This window comes from Eucalyptus grandis, chromosome 9 (genome assembly GCF_016545825.1).
Source record: "Eucalyptus grandis isolate ANBG69807.140 chromosome 9, ASM1654582v1, whole genome shotgun sequence".
Classification (NCBI taxonomy): Eukaryota; Viridiplantae; Streptophyta; class Magnoliopsida; order Myrtales; family Myrtaceae; genus Eucalyptus; species Eucalyptus grandis.
In genome coordinates, this window is record NC_052620.1 from 17,708,299 (window position 1) to 17,733,104 (window position 24,806).

At 37.0% G+C, this 24,806-nt stretch overlaps 1 protein-coding gene across 1 annotated transcript; it reads right to left on the reverse strand.

Moving 5' to 3' along the window:
* Nucleotides 1-905: 905 nt before the first annotated feature.
* On the reverse strand, nt 906-1,365 carry LOC120286095. Its single transcript, XM_039302411.1, has 2 exons — nt 1,256-1,365; nt 906-1,154 (listed from the first exon to the last, which is right to left on the reverse strand). The coding sequence occupies exons 1-2, from the start codon at nt 1,334-1,336 to the stop codon at nt 906-908; spliced, it is 330 nt and encodes a 109-aa protein (XP_039158345.1). The 5' UTR covers nt 1,337-1,365.
* Nucleotides 1,366-24,806: the final 23,441 nt, after the last annotated feature.

The following is a 24,806-nucleotide window of genomic DNA, read 5'->3' on the forward strand; positions in this document are numbered from 1 at the left end:
AAAACACTGCTCGTCTCTGCACAATCTTCTTGTTCTTCTAGTAAAACTCTTGGCTCGAGCTCCACATGCATTTTCTTGAATAAAATCTAGTTGGAGCATTCTAAGCCCATAGACACAGCAAACAAAGCTATGACACCATGAAAGAATCAAGTCATAGAGGACACAGATAGGATAGTTATATTGCTTCACTCACTGTCTTCCATAGTGGGACCAGAATGCTAGATATTATAGTATGTAGAAATGGACTCTTTTGTCTGTTTAAACTGCATCCTCCTTGTTAGTTTTGGTAAATATTGATTATAAAAAGAAACGAATAGCAAAGTCATATGATCTGTAACTATGCTCTGAAATTGGACAGAAATCTTGGAGAAAGCTAAATTGATGTTAATTATTCTGTGAAGTCTCCATGGGTTTTTTGCAAGCCAGAGAAAGGAGCAAATTTTTTCACGAGTATCCCACCCACTAGACTAGAAACAGAGGTGGGAAAGAAAAGAAATTAAGAGGTGAAAAGATTCGAACTTCAAATTATCAATCAGAGGCCAAATTAGTCTATTGGAAACAGTTTAGCTGGAAAAAGAAAAAAGAAAAAGAAAAACCTAGAATCATCTAACATCTCTTAACTAGAGTTTAAACTCAAGACCTGGAAAAGCCAAGGGGGCTGTTTTAGGACTCTCTCTAATCAAGCCCTCCTCGACTCCGTCACCGGTTTCGCCTTTCCCTCCATTTTCAGAAGCTTTCTTCGTGTAAGGCATCTGAACAGGACCTAATTGATGGGTGCCGCACTGTGACCCGTTGTGACTCGACGATCTCGAGGAAGAAGAAAAGGTTGGACTGAATCTGAAGTCAACGCTGTATCCACTCTCTTACTCCTCCTGCTCTTGTAGCGTGTGGGGCCTAATGTCAGCTCAATCTCGCTCGTCTAAAATCTCCGAGTTAACTCCGACTAATCCCTCCGATTCGGCATTGTTGTATACTCGGGCCAGCTGTTCAAGGTCGACACCCATCTTTGAACTTGGAAGAGGATTAGAATTGTGACTATAAATGTAATTCGATTTCTCCAGGTGTAGCCCTTCTCCATGGATGCTGCTGCTGCTGCTCTTAGAGTTCTTCATCAATGCCTTCTGGATCCGGTATAGACGATGAAGTTCATAAACCTACAATTTCAATCCAAAGTTAGTATAATTCAGAGAGTTGATTAGAGCCAGCAAGGAATTCTGTAACTTGTCCGTAAGATGGGGAGGATGAAGAAGTATACCTGCTCTCTGAATGTCTCTTCATGCTTTAACATTGCCAACTTCATGTGTTCTTTATCATATGGCCTCAGAAGCTTCTCCATTTGAAGCTTTAATGGAGGTTCCAAGCTAGTCAAATCGCGATAACAATTTGCTGTCAAGTGCTTCTTTCGTAACCAGTTGCACCTCGAATTTGGGTCTGGAATTCTTCACTTCTCTATGTTGGAAAGAAAGATCGCAATAGAGAAAGAAGTAGGTAGTTTGGACTGGAGAGGGAGAGTGATAAGAGCTAAAATGCTTCTTTGAATGGTACCCTAATAAATGGGTGTTAATATAAACCGTTTCAAGGGATAATTTGTCTCTTTCTTGGCTTTTTTTTTTTTTTGCTTTCTAACACAAATATCTAGCAACACACATGACAGGTTGACATTTTCCATCAGACAATAATTGCACGCCTGTTTTAGCATTTTCCAAGAATATAGTCCATTTTATTTCCTTAGATCCCAAGTATCTTGGGGCAATTCATGCTTGGTTGCTCATTTTAGAAGGCTGAGGTTGTGAAATTGATGTACAGTATACTAGAAAATCTGACAGCACCAAAGAAAAAGACTAAAAACAGAAAAAAAGAAGAATTAGTTCTTACAAATTCTGCTCAAATCTCACACAGATCTTCTCAGACATCTTGCATGGACTCTTTGAAATCTTTGTGAAACAAGAACAATTATCACTCATGAAGACTTTTTTTTTCTACGTGATTATGATCGAAACCTGGGGCTCCAATACAAGAATTATTAGTTTTTGTGTACTTGTAAGATCTCTAGCTGATCCCAAATACATGGCAAAGCAAACAAGACAAAGGGTGAAAAGAAAAAGAAAATTGCGAAGAAAAGAAAAGATAAGAACATGCCATCTATCATTACAGTCCGATGTTGTAAATAGAGGTGATCACTCTTAGTGAAAGGACTAAAGAGTATAAGGTGGTGTATATTTTGGTAAATTGATAAAGAAGAAGACTCGAGAAGAAGAAGAAGAAGAAGAAGAAGAAGAAGAAGAAGAAGAAGAAGAAGAAGAAGAAGAAGAAGAAGGTGTAAGATATACCATCCAACCTGAAAGAGTTTGGTGAGTTGATGAGGAAGGAACTTTCTGTTTGGCCTGAAACAGAGAATGATGACTGTGTGATTCTCTTAAAGAGAAAAGGCCAACACTTAAAGGTCTCGCCTCTATCTGTTAGTTTCAACTCTTCTTCTTCAGCCAGCTTACTTTTTTTTTCCTTCACAAAGAGAAAAGGAGACTTTGCCCTCCCATCACATTGTCTCTATGAGTACATGATCATGCCAAAGCAGATACAGAAACATATACTTAAATAATGGGGATAATGATAATGCAAGCTATAGAAGAATTTGAGATTGTCTCCAAAGTTTCACAGAAACCCAAAAAGCTTTGATGATTAGATGCATATTCAAGTCACAGGCATGCCGAACAAATCCCAGTGCCCTCAGCCAATCCCATTTAGGGTTAGTGAAAGAGATGCCCCCAGACAAATCCAGCAATGCACACATATTTTATGCAGATATCTTGGAATAAAAGAACTGATCCCATGTTATCGTTTATGTGAAATTGTTTAAGATTGTTGGGTTGCATTCTTTTTATGATTGTTAAGGATCCAAAAGCCTCTTTCCATAGCTCAAGACAATCATAAAGATAAACAAAAGGCCTGCCAAAAGAAAGAAAATGAATCACATGCACCCAGCAGTTTTATGATCAAGTACGAGTTGTCTCATGTATTTTTTAAACTTGTCTGTTATGTTTATGTCATAGATTAATAATATGTGCTCATCTTTATTGGTGAGGCATTCATGGCATCTCCTGGCCAGCCGACCAGTGGATCTTTGACCGCCCATTTAAGTTGCACCTCTTGAATAAACCCAGGAGTAACCCGAAATAAAGGGTGTTGATTATTTAAATGGATTACATTTTTATTTGATTATGTAGATTTGTGCAAGAAATTGGTGACGTGGATATAGGTGAAAGTTAACTGATGTCAACGTCCGTAGCAGAGGATCTTTGAGATATTCAAGCAATCAACGGGCTTTCATCCATTTATGTAAACTTATAAAACAGACATGAGTATTTTATAATTTTTTTTCATTTCAATAATAAGACCACGTAAATCAATGTCCTCACAACATTTATCAAACATATTTAATAAAAATCAATATTTTAAATTATTAATTACGCATATCATAATATCTTAGATATCAAAAATAATAAATAAGTTATTCGTAGCATTTATCTAACATAACTTTGAAAAGAGAGGATCACGTAGAACATTGGTTGTATAGAGTTTCAGAGAAAAAAATCTAAAAAGAAAATGCTGTGAAGCCTACCGGCCTCAAATGAAGGTACAGCCTAAAACCTAGTAAACTTGGTCCGGGAGAGAGCTAATTTACCAAAATGATACTTTCTTGAGAAGTCCTGGGAAAATAAGAAGGTTGTCATTTTCGAAATTACACTTACAAATGAGGATGCTGCTAGCCCTTTAATTGGTTCTCAAACTTTATATATATATATATTTTTAGTAAAATTCTTTTTTTTTTTTTGGTCGGAAATTTTTTTTAGTACAATTCAAATGATTTGTTTTAAAAGCATCTTTAACCTTAAAAAAGAAAAGAAAAGCAAATAATGCAATCAGTACAACTTGTAAAGGAACTCGTTTTTTTTGTCAAAATACTGCTTGTCCCAAAAGAGATACAAATCGGATTATCATGAAAATAAAATAAAATAAAATAAAATAAAATAAAGAAAAAAAGAAGAGGGAAAGTCTAGAAAACAAGAATCAGATATTATCTGTACAGTTGTAGGGTCATCTGGGTGGGGGGTGGATTCCCCATCACCACTCACGGAAACAGAACCGGCAAAATAATTGCATCCCTTAATTGACCATGTGAAACGAGGCGTTCATAAAAAATAAAAAAAATAGAAGAAAGAAAGAAAGAAAATTCAATTCCAATAGATTTCCAAGAAATTGAGTGGACCCACAAATTAATAATAAAATAAAGAGATGTAAATGAAGGGATGTACTTTAGTACAACCTCTGTTTGGAAGCATACATTATGTATGGATACAGGAGAGAATTCGACAGCTTAAGGATTGATCTGCATCCATTTGTTTTTATGGGTGGAGATTTGGGAACTGCCACCTTTTCATGACTTGTTATGCCTGTTGAGACAGGAGGGAGGAGAAAGGCACGAGGCTACTAAAGAATTATAGAAATACACTGACTCAACAACCATTACAAGAATAAGGAAGGACAAACCTACAATTCTAATTTATCAAAATTGAAAGATGATTAATGATTGGCTTATTCCAATACTGTGAAATGTAAGTATGTCACCTTTCTACTTACAACGATAACCACATGATTCATTTGATGACCACAATCCAAATCGTGTACACATATATACTTTGATGACCTGGAGACTATGTCAATATTAGTGGCCATGATTGGTGGCCCTTGATCATGATATGGTGGTGGCCCGCCTTTGGTGCTCTATTTTGTGAGGATGTAGGGGCATCCTAGGAATGAAAAACTGCTTTTAATAGGGAAAACAGAAATGCTAATTAAGATTATCCCCTCTTCTTCTAATCTATTCTCCTCGTTTCTTGAATCCTTCTAAGAAGAAAGGCTAAAATAAAGACTCATGTTTTTCTGGGAAGTCATCATCTCAACCAAACACATTTTTTCATATGGTATAATACAAAAAGGGACTAGTAATGTAGATCCAACCACCAAATTCATGTACCCATATTATTAGCGCTATACTAAGGGATTGTAAACCTAACTCACAAATAAGGATCTTCCACTCAATGCCAATTGCAATATTAAATAATAACGTTATCTCCATTAATCAATGGTTGAAATTTATTTAGATACCAACTGAGATAATGTAGAATAGGGGATCCTTGTCCTTACTCATCATGACCGTATGATTTTTCTAGTTTAGAATTTCTACTACACTTCATAGCTTTTTGTTTTTTTTTTTTTTTTTTGTCAAATACTATATAACGCTTACTATGACGATTTCTGCACCAAAAATAAATAAATAAATAAGAAGAAGAAGTATTTGTGGACAGCTTAACTTGCAAGTTAGGTTTTAGAGACAAAAACGTGATCATTAATTTTAAAAGTCACACGTAAAGTTAAAATCGAAAGAAACTTCATTAAAATGTCAATTTTCTTTCCAAACAAGACTTTTACGACATATGAGATTTACCTATTGGATTAATAAGTTCATATCTCCAATCTAATTAGAGATGGATCATGTCCATGCCCAAATTAGAAGTTCTGCAAGGAGTTACAACCTTAAAACTTAGACACGGCAACTTTGCCTTGGTGACGAACTAAATCTTTCAAAAACCATAATCATAACCATTCAACCATTTTATCAATTTACGATGGTTAATATTGCGACTAATTCGGTGGCGTGAACCTAACATCGAGATTTATTTAACTTTATTCTCACCAACCATTTTTATTTTTTATCACGTAATATAAAATTCAGATTCATGAGATATTTCTTCAATATATATATATATCATCATAATTCAAATTTCCAAACAATGATCTTAAATGACACGAGAATTACCGATCATTTGGAATAAATAACTCGATCGATTATTTAAGGAGGAAAAACACAAAAAGGCAAAAAAGAAAATGTCGGAACTTCTTTTGACACTCGTACCGGCAAATTTCTCTCCCCCACCCGCAGAAGTCCCACTAGGGTTTCGAGAAATTTCAAAGCATGACCGGATGGGGAATCTCATTGCTGGTTTGTCGGCTTCTCGTGGGGACATATGATAACGGAGTCCCCCCTGCTTGGAAATGCGAGTTGGGCGTTGAGAATAATTAGCACACCAGCTACATGAAGAGAGGGAAGAAAAACCTATGTGCCTATATATATATATAACTTTCGATATGTGCACGCGCGACTGCAACATGTCCTGGTGTTTCGGTACATGGTACTAGATTGTTTAGGACCGCATCCTTTCGCTGAGTTTGAGAAAGCATTTCCCTAACTTCAAGGGCTATATTATATAACAAAATGAGCTTCTTTTGTTTTTTGAGAAATTGAGGAATGAATATTCACTCACTTGATGTATATAGAGTAATTACAAATGAGATGACGTATTTTCTTCTCTTTGACATCCGAAGAATCATATTGAAATCGAACTGATTTCTATGTGAATTGAACAAAATCAGTTGGGCAATGCCAATTAGATTTGACTTCTAGATTGCATTGACCTGATTGAAATCTTTACTTGAGTAATTGATCCCATTATTTTATTTGGAGTTTGTTGCAAAACATGTTATTGATATTAAATATCTTTCTCATTTTTACTAGGTTTTGGATTTGTACCAAATGACTAGTAGGCTTCTCTAGACTTTTATTTTTTACTTTTTTCCAAAAACTTTGTACAACCAATGTTTTATTCCATGAGGCTGTTTAATATGCTCTTTTATTCATGTGTATCTTTTCACTTGTCCGTTTGTCAATGTAATTTGGGATGGAATATATATTTTGGTTAAAAATGAACTGCTTATCCCAAAGGAGATCCAACTTGGATCATCATAAAAGAAAAAAACAATAAAGAAAAAAGAAAAGCAAAAGTCTAGGAAACAAGAATCAGATATTATCTGTACAGGTGTAGGGTCATATGGGGTGGGGGGCGGATTCCTCATCACCACTCATAGAAACACAACCGGCACAATAATTGCATCCCCTAACTGACCATGAGAAACGAGGTGCGTATAAAAAAGTAGAGAAACTATTAAAAGATTCAGTCCCAATAAAATTCTAAGAAATTAAGTGGACCCACAAATTAACAATGAAAAAAAGAAAAAAGATGTACGACAGAGTGTGTTCTTTAGTATAATCTCTCTTGGAAGTATATACATTGTGTATGAATGCAGGAGAGAATTCAACAGCATATGGATTAGATCTGCAACAATTTGATTTACGGATGAAGATTTGGGAACTACCAGGCAGATCGGAGGAGAGAGACACGAGGCGATTAAAGAATTATGGAAATTCAGTGATTTAAACAAAGAATAAGGACTCAGACCAAAAAAAAAAAAACAAAGAATAAGGACAAACCCACAATTCTAGTTTATCCAAATTAAAAAAATGATTAATGATTGGCTTATTCTAATAATGCAAAATGCGAGTACGTCACCTTTCTCTGCTTATCCTCGTCAATAAGGGGTAACCAAATGGTTCGTTGCAATCCAGATTATATATCTCGCAATTCGTAACTAAAGATTGTGTCAACATGGTGGCGGCAGCCGTTAGTGGTCGACCATAATATTGTGGTGTTTGTTGACCATTGGTGCTCTCTTTTCGTGTGGATATAGGGATATTTTAGAATGCAAACTGCTTTAACAGCGAAAGTTCAAATGCGTGTTTACGTTTATTCCTGCTCTTTCTAATCTTTTCCCTCCTTGCTTGAATCCTATTAAAAAGAGACTAATATAAAGGCTCACGTTACTCTAGGGAGTCATCATCTCGGGCGAGATCAACTTAGATCTCTACCAAATACATATTTTCAAATTGTAGCGTATAAAAGGAGCTTGTGATGGAGATGCAACCATTAAAGTCATGTACACTTCTCATTATCGCAGTGCTAAATTTGCAAACCTAACTCTTTGATAAAGATCCTCTATACCTACACGGTGCTCCTCATAAATAATAATCTTATTTTCGTAAATCACTGGTTGAGATTTATTGAGGCATCGGGTAGAGATCCGCCCCCTTACTCATCATGCGTGTATTATATTCCTACTTTAGATTTTCTCTAGTATATTGCTTACAAATATGACAATTTCTGCACCCACAGAAATAAAAATAAGAAGTACCCGTGGACAACCTAATCTGGAATTTAGGTTTCGGTGACAAACGTATGAACATTCGAAGAGCGTGCTATTTGCATACATGAACGCACACCAATTCCAATGAGCCGTTACTGTCATGTTCCCTCTCTATGTTATTTACCGTTTTATATATATAATTGATTCGGGCTTAAATTCTTTTCTTTTCTTTTTTTATGACGTTGTGGAAATCATAGAACTTTGAAAAATCGCACGTAAAGTTAAAATCAACAGAGAGAGAGAGAGAGAGAGAGAGAGAAGAGAGAGAAAGGGGGGGACAGAAAGAAGCACGCGTTGCCGGCGATGGGAGGAGCAGCCGTATGGGGAGGTGGGTCCAACGCGAGAGTTTCCTTTGGCTCGCTGAAAAGGCTTATCGACCAATCCCCACGGCCTGTTCATTTTCTTCTTTTGGGTCCCACCCCCCCGATTAAATCATCAACATCCTTTTCAAAAAAGTTTGAAAGACCATGCGTCCTATTTCATCAAATAACTGCTTACCTCTTACTTCAAAAACACGAAATACATATTCCATTTTTACTTTTGAAGACCATTTTATACCCTCTTAACAATTTTTTTTTTCCGCTACCCACAAAATTGTCATTTTCTTTTTAAAAATGCCCACCTCTACATGCTAAGTTCTTAAATTCATCCAAAACACTAAAATCTAACTAAAAGCCAAACAACCCAACCCCTAAGTAAGATGCTAAAATAAGATTACAAAGATGACAATTTGATTTTTTTTTTTTTTTTTTTTATCATGGGGTTTTGTTAGACGTATGTCGATGATATTTGTATAAATAGAGACACAGGTCAAATGAGTTCTTTTTTTTTTTTTTGTATTTTTTTTCGAATGCTTATACTTTCATCTCGGGCATGGGCTAAGTTCACTACTCTAATGTGATCGTAGATACACCATGTTCATGTTGGGCCTAGAGAATTCACAAGAAGTCATTCGAACAAGACTTTGATGAAATAATTATTAAACAAAATTATAGATCTATTGTATGGATATCAATTTGGTAATTAAGTCATAAATATTTTGATAATTTCTCAATATAAACATTTCGGTCAATTTTTGGTTGGAAATTGTTTACATATATGCTAGCCGTCCTATATGATATCACTATTATAAAAATGGACATTTTTTATTTTTTGAAAATTTTCTAAGTTTTTTTTTATATAAATTTTGTGATTTTCCTTCTTTTCTTTCTTTTCCTAGTTTTTCCTACTAAGTCCAGCAAAGGCTGCAAGCTAGATTTGGATGAGGACCACGACCCTTACCTAAGACTGGCAAGGGCTTTGTAGCCATGGCCTGTGACTAGCATGGGTTGGCGACAACCCTTGTCAATCTTAGAAGAAAAAGAAAAGAAATAAATTCAAAAATACAAAAATTATTCACATCAATGTCAATAAGTACTGCATAGACAACTAATATCCAGTAAGCAATTATCGGATAAAATTAATCGGAATGACTATATTAGCAAATCGTAAAAAGATTAAAAACTAAATTGTTTAAATTAAAAATGTTTAAGACTAAATATGCATCTGTACAATAGGTTTATAACTTAACTTTAACATCATAAGATTTCACGTGTTGGATGAATTAAGTTCATATAATCTGGTTAGATTAGAGATAATTACAAGATTTACAAGGAGTGACAACCTTAAAACTTAGACATGGCCACATTGTTTTGGTGTTGGACTAAACATTTCAAGTTGTAGTGATCAACCATTTTATCAATCTATGATGGATTAATATGTCGATTGATTCAATAATTATTTTAATTCCATGTACGTATTAACGACAATTTCGAGGCATTTGTTCAACAATGTTTATCATAATAATTCAATTTTCCAAACAATGATCGTTCATGATACGGGGAGTGTCGATTCATTTAAATAACTCAATTGATTATTAAAAAAAAAATACCTAAAAGGCAAAAGAAAATGGCAAGTTCCTGTTTGGACCTCAGACCTGCAATTTCTCTTCTCCACCTGCGAAGTCCCCCTAGGGTTTCGAGAAACTTCAAAGCATGACTGGGATGTGGAATCTGACTGCTGCCTTGTCGGCTTCTCGTGCGGATATCTGACGAGAGAGAGGCCGCCACGCTTGGAAAATTGAGTCATGTGTAGAGAATAATTAGCACACCAGCCGCATAAAGGGGAAAAAAAAACCTATATGACTATTTAATTTTTTTATATTTTCGATATATGCATGCGACTGCAACATGTCTTGGTGTTTCAATACATGGTACTGGATTGCTTGGGGCTGCATCCTTTCGCTGATTTTGAGACATTTCCCGAACTTCAAGGGCCATATATGATAAAACGAATGCGCTTCTTTTTGTCTTTTTGATTAATTGAGGAATTAACAATATGAATTGGTCACCACCGGCCTTGGCTCCGTGATAAGAAACCTCAACCTCGTGGAAAGGCCGAGGGGTCAAACCCCAGGGAAGATCGTGACTTAAGCGTGATGTCGCGGGTGGCCCTCCGCAAGATCACCTGGGGTTTTTTACGGCTATATACCGCTGCAAGGCAACGAACTCCGACTGACGTGGCTCCCTGCATCAAAAAAAAAAATATGAATTGGTCCACATATTCGGCATATAGAGGAATACTAGAGGAATCGAATCATGTTTCAACCTTAAACATCTTCAATATAGTACAGTAAAAGCATACTCAATCCTTATGTGAATCGATCCAAACCAATATGGTAAGGCCAGTTTGATCCTCTTCCCAAATTAAACTAACCTGTTGTTTGTCTTTAAATTGAAGTCCTTGCTTCACTAATTGATCACATGATTTCTCCAAGTTCATTGCAAAAACCTATTACTTTATTAAATTTATATGGTATAGTTTGAGTCTTTAATATAATTGATAAAAAGAGTCCATACATATATATAATAGTACCATTTTCTTGAGCCTAATGGTTGAGAGATGACAAAAGAAAGGCACTGATAAGATTATGATTTGACATTCGCATATGGAAGGATGTCAACCATGGGTTAATTTTCCGTGCCCTTGATGAATTGGTACTAAAGGTATGATATTGTCAAATCTGTCTACCCCACTTATGCTTAGTGACGCCCGAGGGAGAAAATGATGTAAAAGTTTTTCTGGGTGGATGATAAAAAAAAATTGTAAATCTATTATAATTATGTCAATTTAATTATAAACTTTTAATTATATTTATTGAATACTAAACATTTTCATATATTACTAATTAAGTTTATCTAGTCATTTTTGACAAAGAATCATTAATGTGAATGTCAACCATCTCGCATGGTATAGCCAATGTTGACATTGATTTTAAAAAAAATATTTTAATATTATTTTGAATTTTTTTTTATAATTTTTTTTCTATTTTCTAGGGTTTATTGAGTAAGGTCCATGACGGCCTCACTTGATGTGAGCAAATGAGGCCATTGCGACCCTCATCCAAACTTGGTGAGGGTCATGATGCCCTCGCTCGGCTGACCTTGCCTGTGGCTAGAGACCCACACTAACTCCACGTCCAAGGAAAAAAAGAATATAATAGAAAAAATATTCAAAAATTATAAAATATTCAAAAAAATTACCAACATATTATTTAAAAAAATGTCAACGTCAACGCTAGTCACACACCACGTAGACAATCATTGTTTATGCTAGCAATTTTTAGTCAAAATTGGTTATATTATACTCAATTAGCAAAACATGAAAATGTTTTGGACTCAATTAACACAATTATAAATTTTATCATTGAATTGATATAATTGCATTAGGTCTAAAACATTTTGATAATTTTTCCTTTTTTTTCACATGGGCAATTTACACATGCAATACAAGTGTAGGTGTGTTTAAAAGGGTGTTTAGCAAAATATTATAAGCCCTTTGTTAGGTAATTATTAGTATAAACAAGTATTTAGTGTCGAGATTGTTATTGGAGTCATTTGATATAATTAGCAAAATTATATTTGATTGATTTTGACAAGAGTTGCTTTTCATCTAAAAATATGTCAAAAACATGTTAAGTTGTTATATTTCGAGTTATTCTTGTTCTAAGTGATGTCTTTTTGTCACATCAAACACATCGCTACCTCCGATTAAGAGGTTGTCTCATGACTGACAACTTTGATTTTTTTTTTTTTTAGTAAAATTGAGTCCAATTAGACAGATTAAGAGGCTTAGGAGTTGGGTCTTAGAATTTGGCTTCTTTTTGAAATCTTCCATGGGAAGGCTTTGAAGTAACTTGTGTGCCATTATGCTTTAGTCGCTAAGACTAGTGACCAGCAATTACTCAGATTTGATGCGGATCAATAGAAACCGATTGCACATTCTAGCTAAGATTTGTTGACGTAAAAGGATACAGGGATTTGCATCATTCGATAGTTGGCTTAATGTGGTAGCTCAAACATGAGGTGAAAACTTGTTTGGTAAAGTGACCAATTTATATATCTATTCAATAGATGAATTGGCAATCGATTTTTTTTTTTCAGAATTATGTCTAATTGGATATTCTAATTAAGTCAGTTTATATGTCAATTTGATTTTTGATATACATTCCAACATATTGGACACTTTGTGTCAATTCCATAAAAAAAATGTTCCATGAACGTAGGAAAAATTTTCTTTCAACCATAGTTGGTTATAAGCTATTTACATCATTCATATTAAATATTGATCAATTAAATGTGGGTGAAATATGGATAACGTCAATATGCTAACCCACAAATCAAAGATAGATCGAAGAGAGTTGTTGGAAAAAGTTGGAGAAGATGAAAATGAGAGTTGTTAGAAATATGTTGGAAAAGATGAAAAAATAATATCAATTAATTGAGGCATGCAAACATCGTTCTTAAAAATAATTTTGGCCTTGATTGGTTAGCAATTATCCTCCCAAAATACATCTGACTTTTTTTGGGGCCAAAATAGACCTTCTTCTTTACTCTACACAAAATAATATAAGGGAAATGAACGATTAAGAAATACCCAAACAAGGTCACATTGCCCAGAAGATGTACACTTATAAAGAGACAGCATGCCAACACTAACATGATCGGATGCAACATCAAACTCAACATAACCACAGAAAATAAACGAACGTCGCACCATCTTGGTTTACTAAACTATGTTGACAAAATTGCATGGGACAAAAATCCGTGAAAAGGAGGTTTTTCCTCTCGAATTCTCTCTCGCTTTTGCTAGAGCTCTCTCTCGAGATATGTTCGAAGCTCCTTCTACCTTCTTCTTTCGACTTTCTTCCTCACAACTAGAATATCTTTCCATCCTTCTTCGCTTCCCTCTCGAAGCTCTTTGCTAGTTTTTTCAATTGCATGTTCGCGATCCTCGACATGCATCTCGAGTAATCTTCATCTCCACCATCTGTTGCGACTATATCCTCTTCTTGAAGCCTAGAACCTTTCAAATGGCTACCGAAGAGGAAGAAAATTCCACTCGTATTGCCTCACTATGTCATCGACGGGCCGTCTCTCGTCCGAACAACAATTGGAGGTCTCGGGAAGATGTCAACGATACGATAATATAGCTGCATGTCGACTAACTCTCGTGGGTAATATTTTCACCAATCCTACGCTTAACTTACCCGGTTTCAAATTGCTATGAAGAAGGCATGGCGAGTTGATTATGTGGACATCTCGCAAACGATAGTGGCCTTTACATCATTAAATGCATATCTCGAAACAGAAAACGACGGATATTAGATGGTTGTCCATGGCTATTTTCGGGTCATCTCGTTAATCTACGACCGTGGCAACCAAAAACCCATTACACCGTTATGATTTCTCTAAATGCCCCTTTAGGTTCATGTGATTGGATTACTCGAATGGAACACTCCTCAACTGTTGAGCCGAGCAGTCCAAAGATATGGGTAGAGTCTGAGATTAAACTCCGATACTTCCGGTAGAGTACGCATCGAGCTTGATCTACGTACACCTTTAACATCGGTAAACTTATCAAGATAGCGAGGCAAAGCACTATGGATTGATTTCAGGTATGAAAAACTATCCCACTTCTATTTTTCATGTGGGAAACTAGGACATTATGATGCGTCTTGCAAAGAGTTTCCTTATGATGACACACAATTTGACGGCCGAGAAACAATGGTATATGGCCCGTGGTTAAGGGCTGAGGTCAAACAGAATAGCCCTTATTGGGATGCCTTTACAACCCCAAACCCAACTGGAACCTATGGAAGAAACCATACCCGAAACTCCTCCAACTATGCTGCTTCCACTCCCTGCATTGCCTCCACCGGAGCCAACTCCAAAGAAATCTACTCCCTCCCCGATATTCTAAATGAACCACATCTTCAAATTCCTCTTTCTCGAATGACGGATTTGGTTCCGCAATTACTAAATTAAAAGGAATCCAAGTGCCTTTAAATGATACTACTTCACGAAGAAACAAAGACCCATCGAACTCGAGATAGCGGGGGTTCAAGTAAGAAAACTAAGAGATATTCCCCATATGAGTTTAAACTTAATCCTCTACCCGAGCTGGATGAATCCCATTTGTTAGATACTCCTGTTTTTATGGCTGATGTTACCTGTCAAATGGGCTTTGGGGGCTGGCCCGCAACAGCCTCCGCGTCATCAATGAAACTACTGAGTTGGAATTGTCAGGGGTTGGGCAATCCCCTGACAATTCAATCCCTTAAGGCTATGATAGCCTTTGAAAAGCCCGATTTAGTATTCCTAATGGAAACTAAGAATGCGTAACCGGGTATTGAAGAACTTACAACGTCGCTTTCATTTCCCTCATTCCTTTTTGAGATCCCGTTGGGCAATCAGTGGTCCGGCGCTTTTTGACGGATCTTTATGATGTAACCGTTGTTCAGATGGTCGCACTTTGTTGATCTGATAATGGATCCCTCTTTGGCGCCTCTCCATGCACATCACCTCCGTCTTCATGCTCCCGCCATATATCAGACTCGACAGGATTTTTGGGATATAATCATAACTATCTATGCTACTAATTACCTACCTTGGATCTGTATTGGGGACTTCAATGATTTCCTGTTTCCATGGAACAAAACAGAAAGAGGCCAAGAACGTTTCTCGTAATGCAATCCTTTCGCAAATTGATTAACGATTGTGCTTTAATCGAATTGGAGAGCAAAGGTTGTGAATTCACTTGGTCCAACAACAGAGAGGGTTCAGATTTGGTAAAGGAGAAGTTAGATCATGCTTTCTGCTCTCTGGACTGGAGTTTATCTTATCATTCTACCGAAGTTTTTGCCCTTCCCCGCGATAGGATCGCATCACCGTCCTCTTATGCCGCATACTCACTATCAATCTGCAAAATCAAAAAGACATTCCATTATGAAGCTTTCTGAGCAATCATTCTCAATGTAATGAAGTTGTCAAATCGGCATGGAACAAAGAACTCCACCTCCTTAGTTTCCAAATTAAAGATCAAGCTTCCCACCAACTTGGAAGATGGAGCATCCCGTTTTTAGCAATGCCAATCAACATATATGTCGGTTAAAGCAACAAACTCCAAATCATCAATAATAGCAATTCATATCGTGGGAGACAAGGAGTTAGCGGCTTCTATAAGGAAAGAAATACAACAGTTATGGAATCGGGAGGAACAGTTTTGGGCAATGCGCTCACGCCTAAACCGGTTAACATGGGGAGATAAAATTCCGGTTTCTTCCATGCATGTACAATGCAAAGAAGGCAAAGAAATCGTATATGTATGTTAATGGATGAAAACCCGAATCGGATCCGAGAACCACAAAGAACTAAAAGATATCACAATGGGGTTTTTCTTCGCTTATACAAGTCAAGGCCTAGAGACTTTACTCCATTTCTAATTCAGTGTCCTCCTATAGTCACACCACAAATTAATGCTCACTTACTATGCCAGGTGACTGAGGAGGAGGTTTATCAAGCCACATTCCAGCTGGGTGCTTCCAAGGCTCCTGGCCCTGATGGTCTTAACGGCCAGTTTTATCGACATCACTGGAACATTATCAAAACAACTATTGTCAAAACAAAGGTAAGAATTCTTCCAATCAGGTTCAATGCATCCTCATTTAAATCAAACAATTCTGACTTTGGTACCAAAAGTAAAGCATCCAGAAAGCATATCTCAGTATCGTCCAATTAGCTTATGTAACTTCGCATACAAGATTATATCTAAAGTCATGGCTAATAGACTCGCATCATGCTTACCTAGATTGATCAATTGTAACAGTGCAGCTTTTGTTAGAGGCGACAAATTCAAGACAATATCATGATTGTCCGAAGTTCTTCACCGCTTAAGGTTCGATCTAGATCAAAACGATTCAATCTTATTCTAAAACCGATATGCAAAAAGCCTATGACAGGGTTGAATGGGACTTTCTTGCGGCTTATTTACAACAATTGGGTTTTCGCACATCACCGGGTTTCTATGGTCATGGCCTCAGTATTACTACAACTACTTTCAGATCCGATTCAATGGAGAACAACTCCCATATTTCAAAACCAACTCGAGGAATTCGGCAAGGTGATCCATTATCCCCTTACATATTCATTCCGATTGCTAATGCATTATCTACCGTTATCAATCAAGCGGTAAGCATAGGCCACTTGCATTCAATTCAACCAATCATGCCCTCAATTATCTCATTTAATGTTTGCCGATGATTCGCCTCTTCTTTCTTAAAGCAACGAATGGAATGCCGAATCTTATGAATATTCTAAACCGCATTGCTATGCTCTTGCCGGTAAGCTTATCAATAGAAACAAATCGGCATTTTTTTTCAGCAAGAATTGCCCTACAACTCTACAAGTATAATTTAGCCGAGAAATGCGCATACCGTGATCGCCAAATATGGCAAATATCCGGGCATTCCTTCGGATTGGGGCTGTTCTAAACGTGAGATGTTCTCCTGGATCCCGGCCAAAATTAATGCCAAGTTATCGTGGTGGAAGGAAAACTTTTATCTAAAGGGGGAAAAGAAATTTTATTAAAAGTCGTTATTCGTGCATTACCTCGCACGCCATGTCCATTTTCAAGCTCCCCCTTTCACTCGCAGATTGATTGAAAGGAAGATGTCAGCATTTTGGTGGAGCAAAATAATAATGATGCTGGTATTCATTGGACAGCATGGATAGATCTAAAGCACTCTAAAGCAAAGGGTGGTATGGGTTTTCGTGATCCGATATTATTCGGTCTAGCAATGCTGGGAGGCAAGCATGGCGACTATTTCAGAACCTACGCTATTTGGAGCCAGCTTTTCAAAGGTCTATATTTTAAACAATCCTCTTTTCAAAATGCTACATTAGGATATAGGCCCTCTTGGGGATGGCGAGAGTATTTTAAAAGGCCGCGATGCAATTCTTCCTAAACTCGTGGTTAGTGGGGGATGGTTCACAAATCAATATTCGAGCAGATAATTGGCTATCAACGGGCAAAATAGGAGGACAACCATTTGAGGGTGAACCACTACTTGTCATGCGGACATTCTCAACTCGACAATTCAACATGGAAACAGATCTCATTTCAAATTTTTTCAATGCCCGTGTTTGTCAATCAATTTTCGCACACCTATAAATTCCTCTATGGGGTCGATCAAATAGTGTGGACTAAACTACATCGTGGGATTTCTGCTAAGAGTTGTTACCACTATTTATCTTCAAACCTTAGTCACCCTCACACCTCGGCTTCATCCTCCTACCAAAACCCTGCTCATCTCTCGGAAAAAGATATGGCATATGACAGCAGCCCCAAAGATTAAAGTGTTTATGTGGTTAGCATGTAAAAATTCTCTCGCGACCGAGCTAACTTATTTCTACACATTGCCCCAAACCCAAACCGTAGTCTATGCAATCGAACAATCCCAAAAACCCTAGAACATCTCTTTTTCTATTGTCCTTGGACGAGAGGAATTTGGAATCATCAAAAGATTAAAATCCCTATCTCACTTACCTCCGTCCGACGCCCGGAGGAATGGGTAGCTTCCGAGTCGCTCTATCTCTGGATCTCCCAAGTTTTGAAGAGATTGCCTATCTCGATGTGGGAAACTTGGCGTCGCCGAAACGATGCCATCTTCCGACGTAAGACCCTTGATCCTACTCGCCGTGGAAAATGCTCTCATCAACCGCCTCCGCACTTTCAAGTCCCCGCAACCCCGTCAAACTCGAGGAAAAGATTATAGAGTCGTGTGGAACGTCAATGGAAACATCCGACTCGGGCACTATCAAATGTAATGTTGATGGATCTTTCATTCCCGGCGAACAGCACGGCACGATCGCCCGTATTTACGTAAATCATGAAGGAAATCTTACCGATATGTTTACGGCCACACCCCAGCCCTTTCGGCTTTTCGGGCGGAAATATTTGCCCTTATTCGAGCTCTCCAACATTTGATCAATCAAGGCTTTCATCGTCGCCGAGTTCGGATTGAATCGGACTACCTCCAATCGGTGGAGATCCTTCGAATCGTCGGCCGCAACCCCGGAACGAGAGGCACCTCTTCCATGCTCTCCACGATCTTCTTTCGAGTTGCCCTAATTTTTCAATTCGCTTCGCTTGTAAAGATGCCAACCTAGCGGGCCGACCGGGCCGCTAAAGCTCATGTGATCTATTGGCCCATCTAGACACCGGCTTATATTTCCCCCTCCCCCTTTTGTCGATATCATTCTCTCGGATGCTATATTAGCAGGATGTAAATCGTTTCCCATCTAATATATATTTCAGTTTCCGACCAAAAAAAAAAAAAAAACTATGTTGACAACACTCCCTACGATCTGCATATGTATACCTATCTAATATTGGGTTGGCACCTCGTAACTTGCGCAAGACAAAGGGCTCTAACCCCCTTGTTAGGGACATTGCTTTCTAATTACTAGAAAATGCTGAGACGACATTTTTTATCGAAAGACTTCAGAATTCTTGTTATGATCGATGACAGTTCAAGTGAATAATAGGATCACTAGTTTTTCCACACTAAAATTCCAACAAATTGAATCATGTCGTTTAGCGAGTCTATCCAAAACGTTCTGACAAAACTGTGCCCTGTTTTTTGTTTTCTTTTCAATGGACGGGGGTGTCATATTGTTTTTGAAAAAGCAAGGGGTTGTACCTAGAATTTGGCCATGCCAGACGCAATGTCATGGCGAGAAAAGGACAATATCAAAATCATGACTTTCTTACTACCATGGTTTGAATGTCATAACTTTTCAATTGATTAATTGAGTGTTATAACTCTTGTACGACGTTCACTTAAGTGATTGTAAATTTTCAATCCATCATGTAAGCGTAGTGGACTTTAAAAAATGTCCACCACAAGTGATAAATTCCCGACTTGGCATGACACTTGTGGTAAAAGTTTTTTAAAAGTCACATCACTCAAAGCAATTAATTAAAAAGTTGTGACACTTGCAATATTTTAATAATTCTCACTTAACAATTTAGCACAACACATGAAACAGGTACGTTGTGCGATCAACATGAACAGTTGTTGCATTTTCAAGTATTATCCTGTCCTGCTTGAATGAATGAATGGGAACAGATTTGGATTGACATAGCGTGCTTCTTTAGCATTAACAACTTGCTTAAAAAACTTAAAATATTCTTCATGTTTCGCTGGTCATAAGATCAGCAAATCAATCTTCTAATGGAAACTCGATTTTCTAGAGAATATGCATGAACCGCGATTTGATTTGTTTATTCCTTTTCTAAACTGACGATGAGAATGAGAGAGAGTCTGGACAATCTGTCGCTGTTTGTTTACTAGTTCCCGTCATCATCAAGAAACCTCAATTTTAATTTCGTGTGAAGGCTTAAACAACAAATATAACTCTCTAGGTTCAATCTAATGGGACACCAAGAAACGATTATTGATTCCCGGTGGGACCCGAGTTAACTCCCGCTTAATGGCACTCATTATTTTCCTCATTAGATGTTTTTTAACGAAAAAATTTGGAGCTAGTGCGGTACACGTGGCATAATCTTTTTCCCAATGTAAATTCCTTTTTTGGGTAGCATAACTTACGTAACAATGTCATGAACTCTGGGCTGTTTGTGGAGTAATTGGCTGATTGATATGGATGTGTTGGCTGCGGAACCATATCTACCCAGAGAATAAGATTCCGATTCCTTGGAATTTTTTATATTGGGGAAAAAAACCCTAAACTCGAATTTAAACGGCTCATTTTAATAGAGTTCCTTCAAAAAAGTGAAAGTGAATTACGTCGCCTTATCTTGCATGCGGACTCCACAATTTGCATAATTACATTAAACCATAATATGATATATTAGAAAGGTAGATGTGAAGAAATTTTAGCAAACAGAAATAAATTTGAAAACGGAAAAAAAATTAAAAAATAAGCAACCTCTCACTTCTTGTTGACCTTGCCGCCGTCGAAGGTTGGAACTATCACCTAACGACACCACTGTAAAAATGAAGATCCATGGCATCGCGGACACTTCTGCGGCCATAGAAGGACAACGACCATCGTTGAAGTGAATCGATGGAGGCCATCATCCTCCATGGCTGCGGTTCAGTACCTCTGTCTATAGGGAGGGAGGCACATTGGATGAATTGAGAAAGGAAGCGAGCATGGGGCCAGTGCCGGATGCCGAATGGCGGCAGCAAGGTTAGGCTTTGTGGTGCGATGGTCGGACCGAGTCACTATGGCAGATGGGCGGCCGATCTATGTGGCCTAGGAAGAAGAAGAAACGAGCATCGATAATGAACAATGAAAAAAATATTAGAAGAACGCAAAAAAAGAAATGAAAGAAAAAATAAACCAGATATCAGCCATTAAGTTTTCATTGTGCAGTGGCATCTTGATACCCCTAGGAACAGGAAAACAAATTCTAAGGAATGCAAAAAATGGAGATGTGCTCCTCCCCAAAAGCCTAAATTAGGAAAATTCCTATATCAAAAAATTTTCAATTATCCAAAAAATTGAAAAAGAAATAGTATTCCATAAAATTTGATTGCGTAGAATATGAATCCATTGTGGATTCCATGTTGATTAAGCCAAACGGGGCCAGTGATAATGATTAAACAACTTAATCACATTCATTTCGTTTTGTTTGAAATTTTTAATTCCCTACTAAGGTGTGTACTTAATAAAAATAACGATAGATCTTTTGGTCAAATTCTATGTGCTTTTTGTTAGATTTGGTGATCAGCTAGAAAGCCAAATTCAACGTACACTACGAAGCTTTCTTATGTGAATCCATTTCATCTTCTATGTAATAAATAAATACTTCCTATAAAAAAGCACACGCTTGCCGCTCTGTGCTTTGTAATGTTCGACTATAGAAAATAAGGGAAGGAATTCTTACTTAGTTTGGTCTTCCAAATTGTTGCCTGCTTTTTGAGACATTTTCGGATTAGGAAGAACCAATACATCCGTAGATATTTATATTCAAGTATTCTAACATGTTTGACAAAAACAAAACAAAAAAAAAAAAAAAAAAAAAAAAGAATTTTAGTAATTGACTGGCAAAAAATAATAGTGTTTTAGTATTCGGTTTCCATTTGTGAATTGAAATACTGATCAATAAAACATGCTTCATAAAATTTAATTTATATATCAAATCAAATCGAGAGAGAATGATCAACACGCTTTTGATTTCATTGAATATCCTTTTAATAACGTGAAACTATGATAAATTCCTTTACAAGAGTAAGTCAAAAGGCGAAAAAGTGAGTTTTCTTTTTTTTTTTTTTTTGGTAAAGACGAAAAAAAGTGAGTTAATGTTTACGCATTCATAACATGCATTGACAAAAAAAAAAAAAAAAAGCCATTTCAAACTTCGGATTTTAAATCGCATCTGAAAATGCAATGTGCATTGGAGATGACCCCTTATGTCCTTCCATTTTCAAAGATCAAATGGCATCTTTTACCTAACATCCGCGAAAGACTCCAAACATGGGGACAATACAAAAGAACCAATGTCCCATGGAAAAAGATGCAGAAAAAAAAAAAAAAATTCATAGAAACCAGTCATTTTGAGGGCCCCATCGAAAGCTTCCCGAACGATAAAATCGAGCGCATCATGGGCTGATTGCGTCACCTAAAGAAGAATCGTACGACCCTGCCATTGGTCCCTACAAGCTTCCAGGAAAAAGCAGGTGTCGAAGGAAAATTGGCGATCCTTGTCGTTACGTGCTCATGTTCGTCCCTGGCTCCACCTCCATCATATCCACATACAGTCCTTTTCGAACGGAGAACCATCCAGTAATGACGTTGATCATTTGTCCGGACGAATAAACACTGAGGTTGATGATTTTGGAAAAATCAACGATAGGCTTTCGACAAAGAACTAACCGGGACAGGTTTAGAATTAGAGGAAAAGTTGATAATTCTTAAAAACAAATAAAATTTGGGGACATAATTGAGATTGAATTTAAAGTTAGGTTTTATTTCACAGAATTTGGCCTGTATAAATTATAATTTACATATGTATTGTAACTTTCATTTAATCATTTATATATTCTGGCACAAGTCATCCGTGTATGTGTCAAATTTCTTTGATGGCATCTATATACTCTGTTTCTTTGATATTTGATCCCTAAACTTAATACTTTTAATCAAATTGGTTACCTGGTTGAAAAAATTAGCTCATCAAGTTATGCTAATGTGGCTTTTTAGAATTCTAACAAAAAACAAAATAAATATAATTGGATAAAAAAAACTTAAATATAAAGAGAATAAACACAGTTTCTACATTGGTTGTAGGGGGTCGTGACCCTCACAGATTGCAGCCATCGTATGGCATGGGTTTCGTGATGCTTTCTCAAGGTTATGTGACCCCCACGGTTGTTTTGTGGGCTTGCAAACCCAATTGAGATTTTGTTCCACATGGAATCTTGCATCTCCAACTAGATTTAAAATAAGGTTTTGAAACCTTGGCGACTTGTGGACTCGGTCACATGACCTTGGCGATATCTTTTTTCAAGTTTTAAATATTATAATTTAACTTAAACAGAAATAAAATTTCTATCACTGCTGGTTATCCAGTCATTTTTGACGTGGTGCTAATGTGAGTCTAGCTTAGCATGTTAATTGGCCAATTTAGTAGAAGGACTAACATGAAAAAGAAAAAAACACTGTTTAGGAACTACTTTAGCATGCAAAAAAAAAAAAAAAGGGTATTGAGACGATATGAGCAAATTGCGAAAAGTACAATTAGACGATGGTGCAGTCTCATTCCTTGTATTTTCAAAGATATCTAATCAGCAAAAGAGCTATTTACAAGCAAAACTAGCCTTACTTACCGGACATGAAAATAGAAGTCAAGCCCGTATGGCATATAAGTGCACCACTGGGCATACATAAACAGGCCGACCGACATACATATGGAGATTGTGGGCCGACCACTGGGCCTTAAGGTGAGAGTTTAAAAAGCCCAACTGCTTGCTCTTTACTCCTCACCTCTGGCGATCGAAACACGGGGGATCTTAGGCTTCACGATGTTAATTGAAACATGCTGTTCCAAAGTTCGTGACTTCTGGCTTCTCAATCTGCCCATGTTTCTCGCTTTCGATGTTGCGGTTTTTGTCACGGAGTTGGCCCAACGTTTGAAGGCCTACGTGGTCGGGCCGTTGGGAATTCGACGGCAGTTGGGTTATATAGTGCTTATCATGACAAACCTTTTTAGGATTGGCGGCACTCAAATCTTAGCAAATGAGATTATGGAACAACCATCCGCCGAACCTAACGCTTGTAATATTTATCAACGCTCACATTATGAACGATTCTGTTATAAATATTTTATCGGGAACAATAACTAAGTTAATCATTGTCTCACAACTCACTAACTTAAATTTTTGAATAAAAGTGGTTTCCAATTTGATATGTTGATAAGCTCAAATTTGAGTTCCCTCTTGGCAATCTTCTTAGGCAAAGGTATTGACTTTTTACTTTGCGCTCCCAACAGATGGCATGAGAGTCGAAAATTGATTGGTGGAATGTTCTAACGAACATGCAACCTTCACGATTCAATCCGGCGAAAGAGACTTGAAGTGAAGGTGGGTGTTGGGGCATAATAACGTGATTCCAAGGTCACACGTGAGGGGGAATTATTGAGATGCATGTATTAGTTGTGTTTAGAAGTCCCATGTTCAGCTAATATTTATCCTAGTTGGCTCATAACTCGCTGGCTTAAATTTTTGAGTGATGTGGGTCTAACCGATTATGCTGATGAACTTGGATTTAGGCTCCATCTCAGTAATTTTCTTAGGTGAAGATGTTGGACATTTTTTAGCACTCCCAACAGTGTCTCTCCAATTGTGGTGTAATAAGTGTTGAAAACAACATAGCTAGAGCTGTTATACACAAGAATATTGTGTTTGGTACTACTTTTAGTTTTAGCTTTTGAATTTGTGCTTAGCCTTGTGTTTGGAATCAAATGTTTGATTATTGTTGAACACCTCAAATCGTAAGAGATATATAAGTATTCCCCAGAAATTTTGATAATTTTTCAACTATGTTATTTTCATATGGAGGTGCCCTCGAAAAGACCACTTGATTTGTCATTCTAGCACTTGATTTTATGTGATTAGTCACGTGCTACTACGTGACCCTACTATAAGAGTTTCACTAAGGGTAAACTAAAAACAAAACTCTCTGCAGTAAGTACTAAAATATAAAATAAAATAAAAGAAGCAGATCTAGGTCCAATCTAGACAG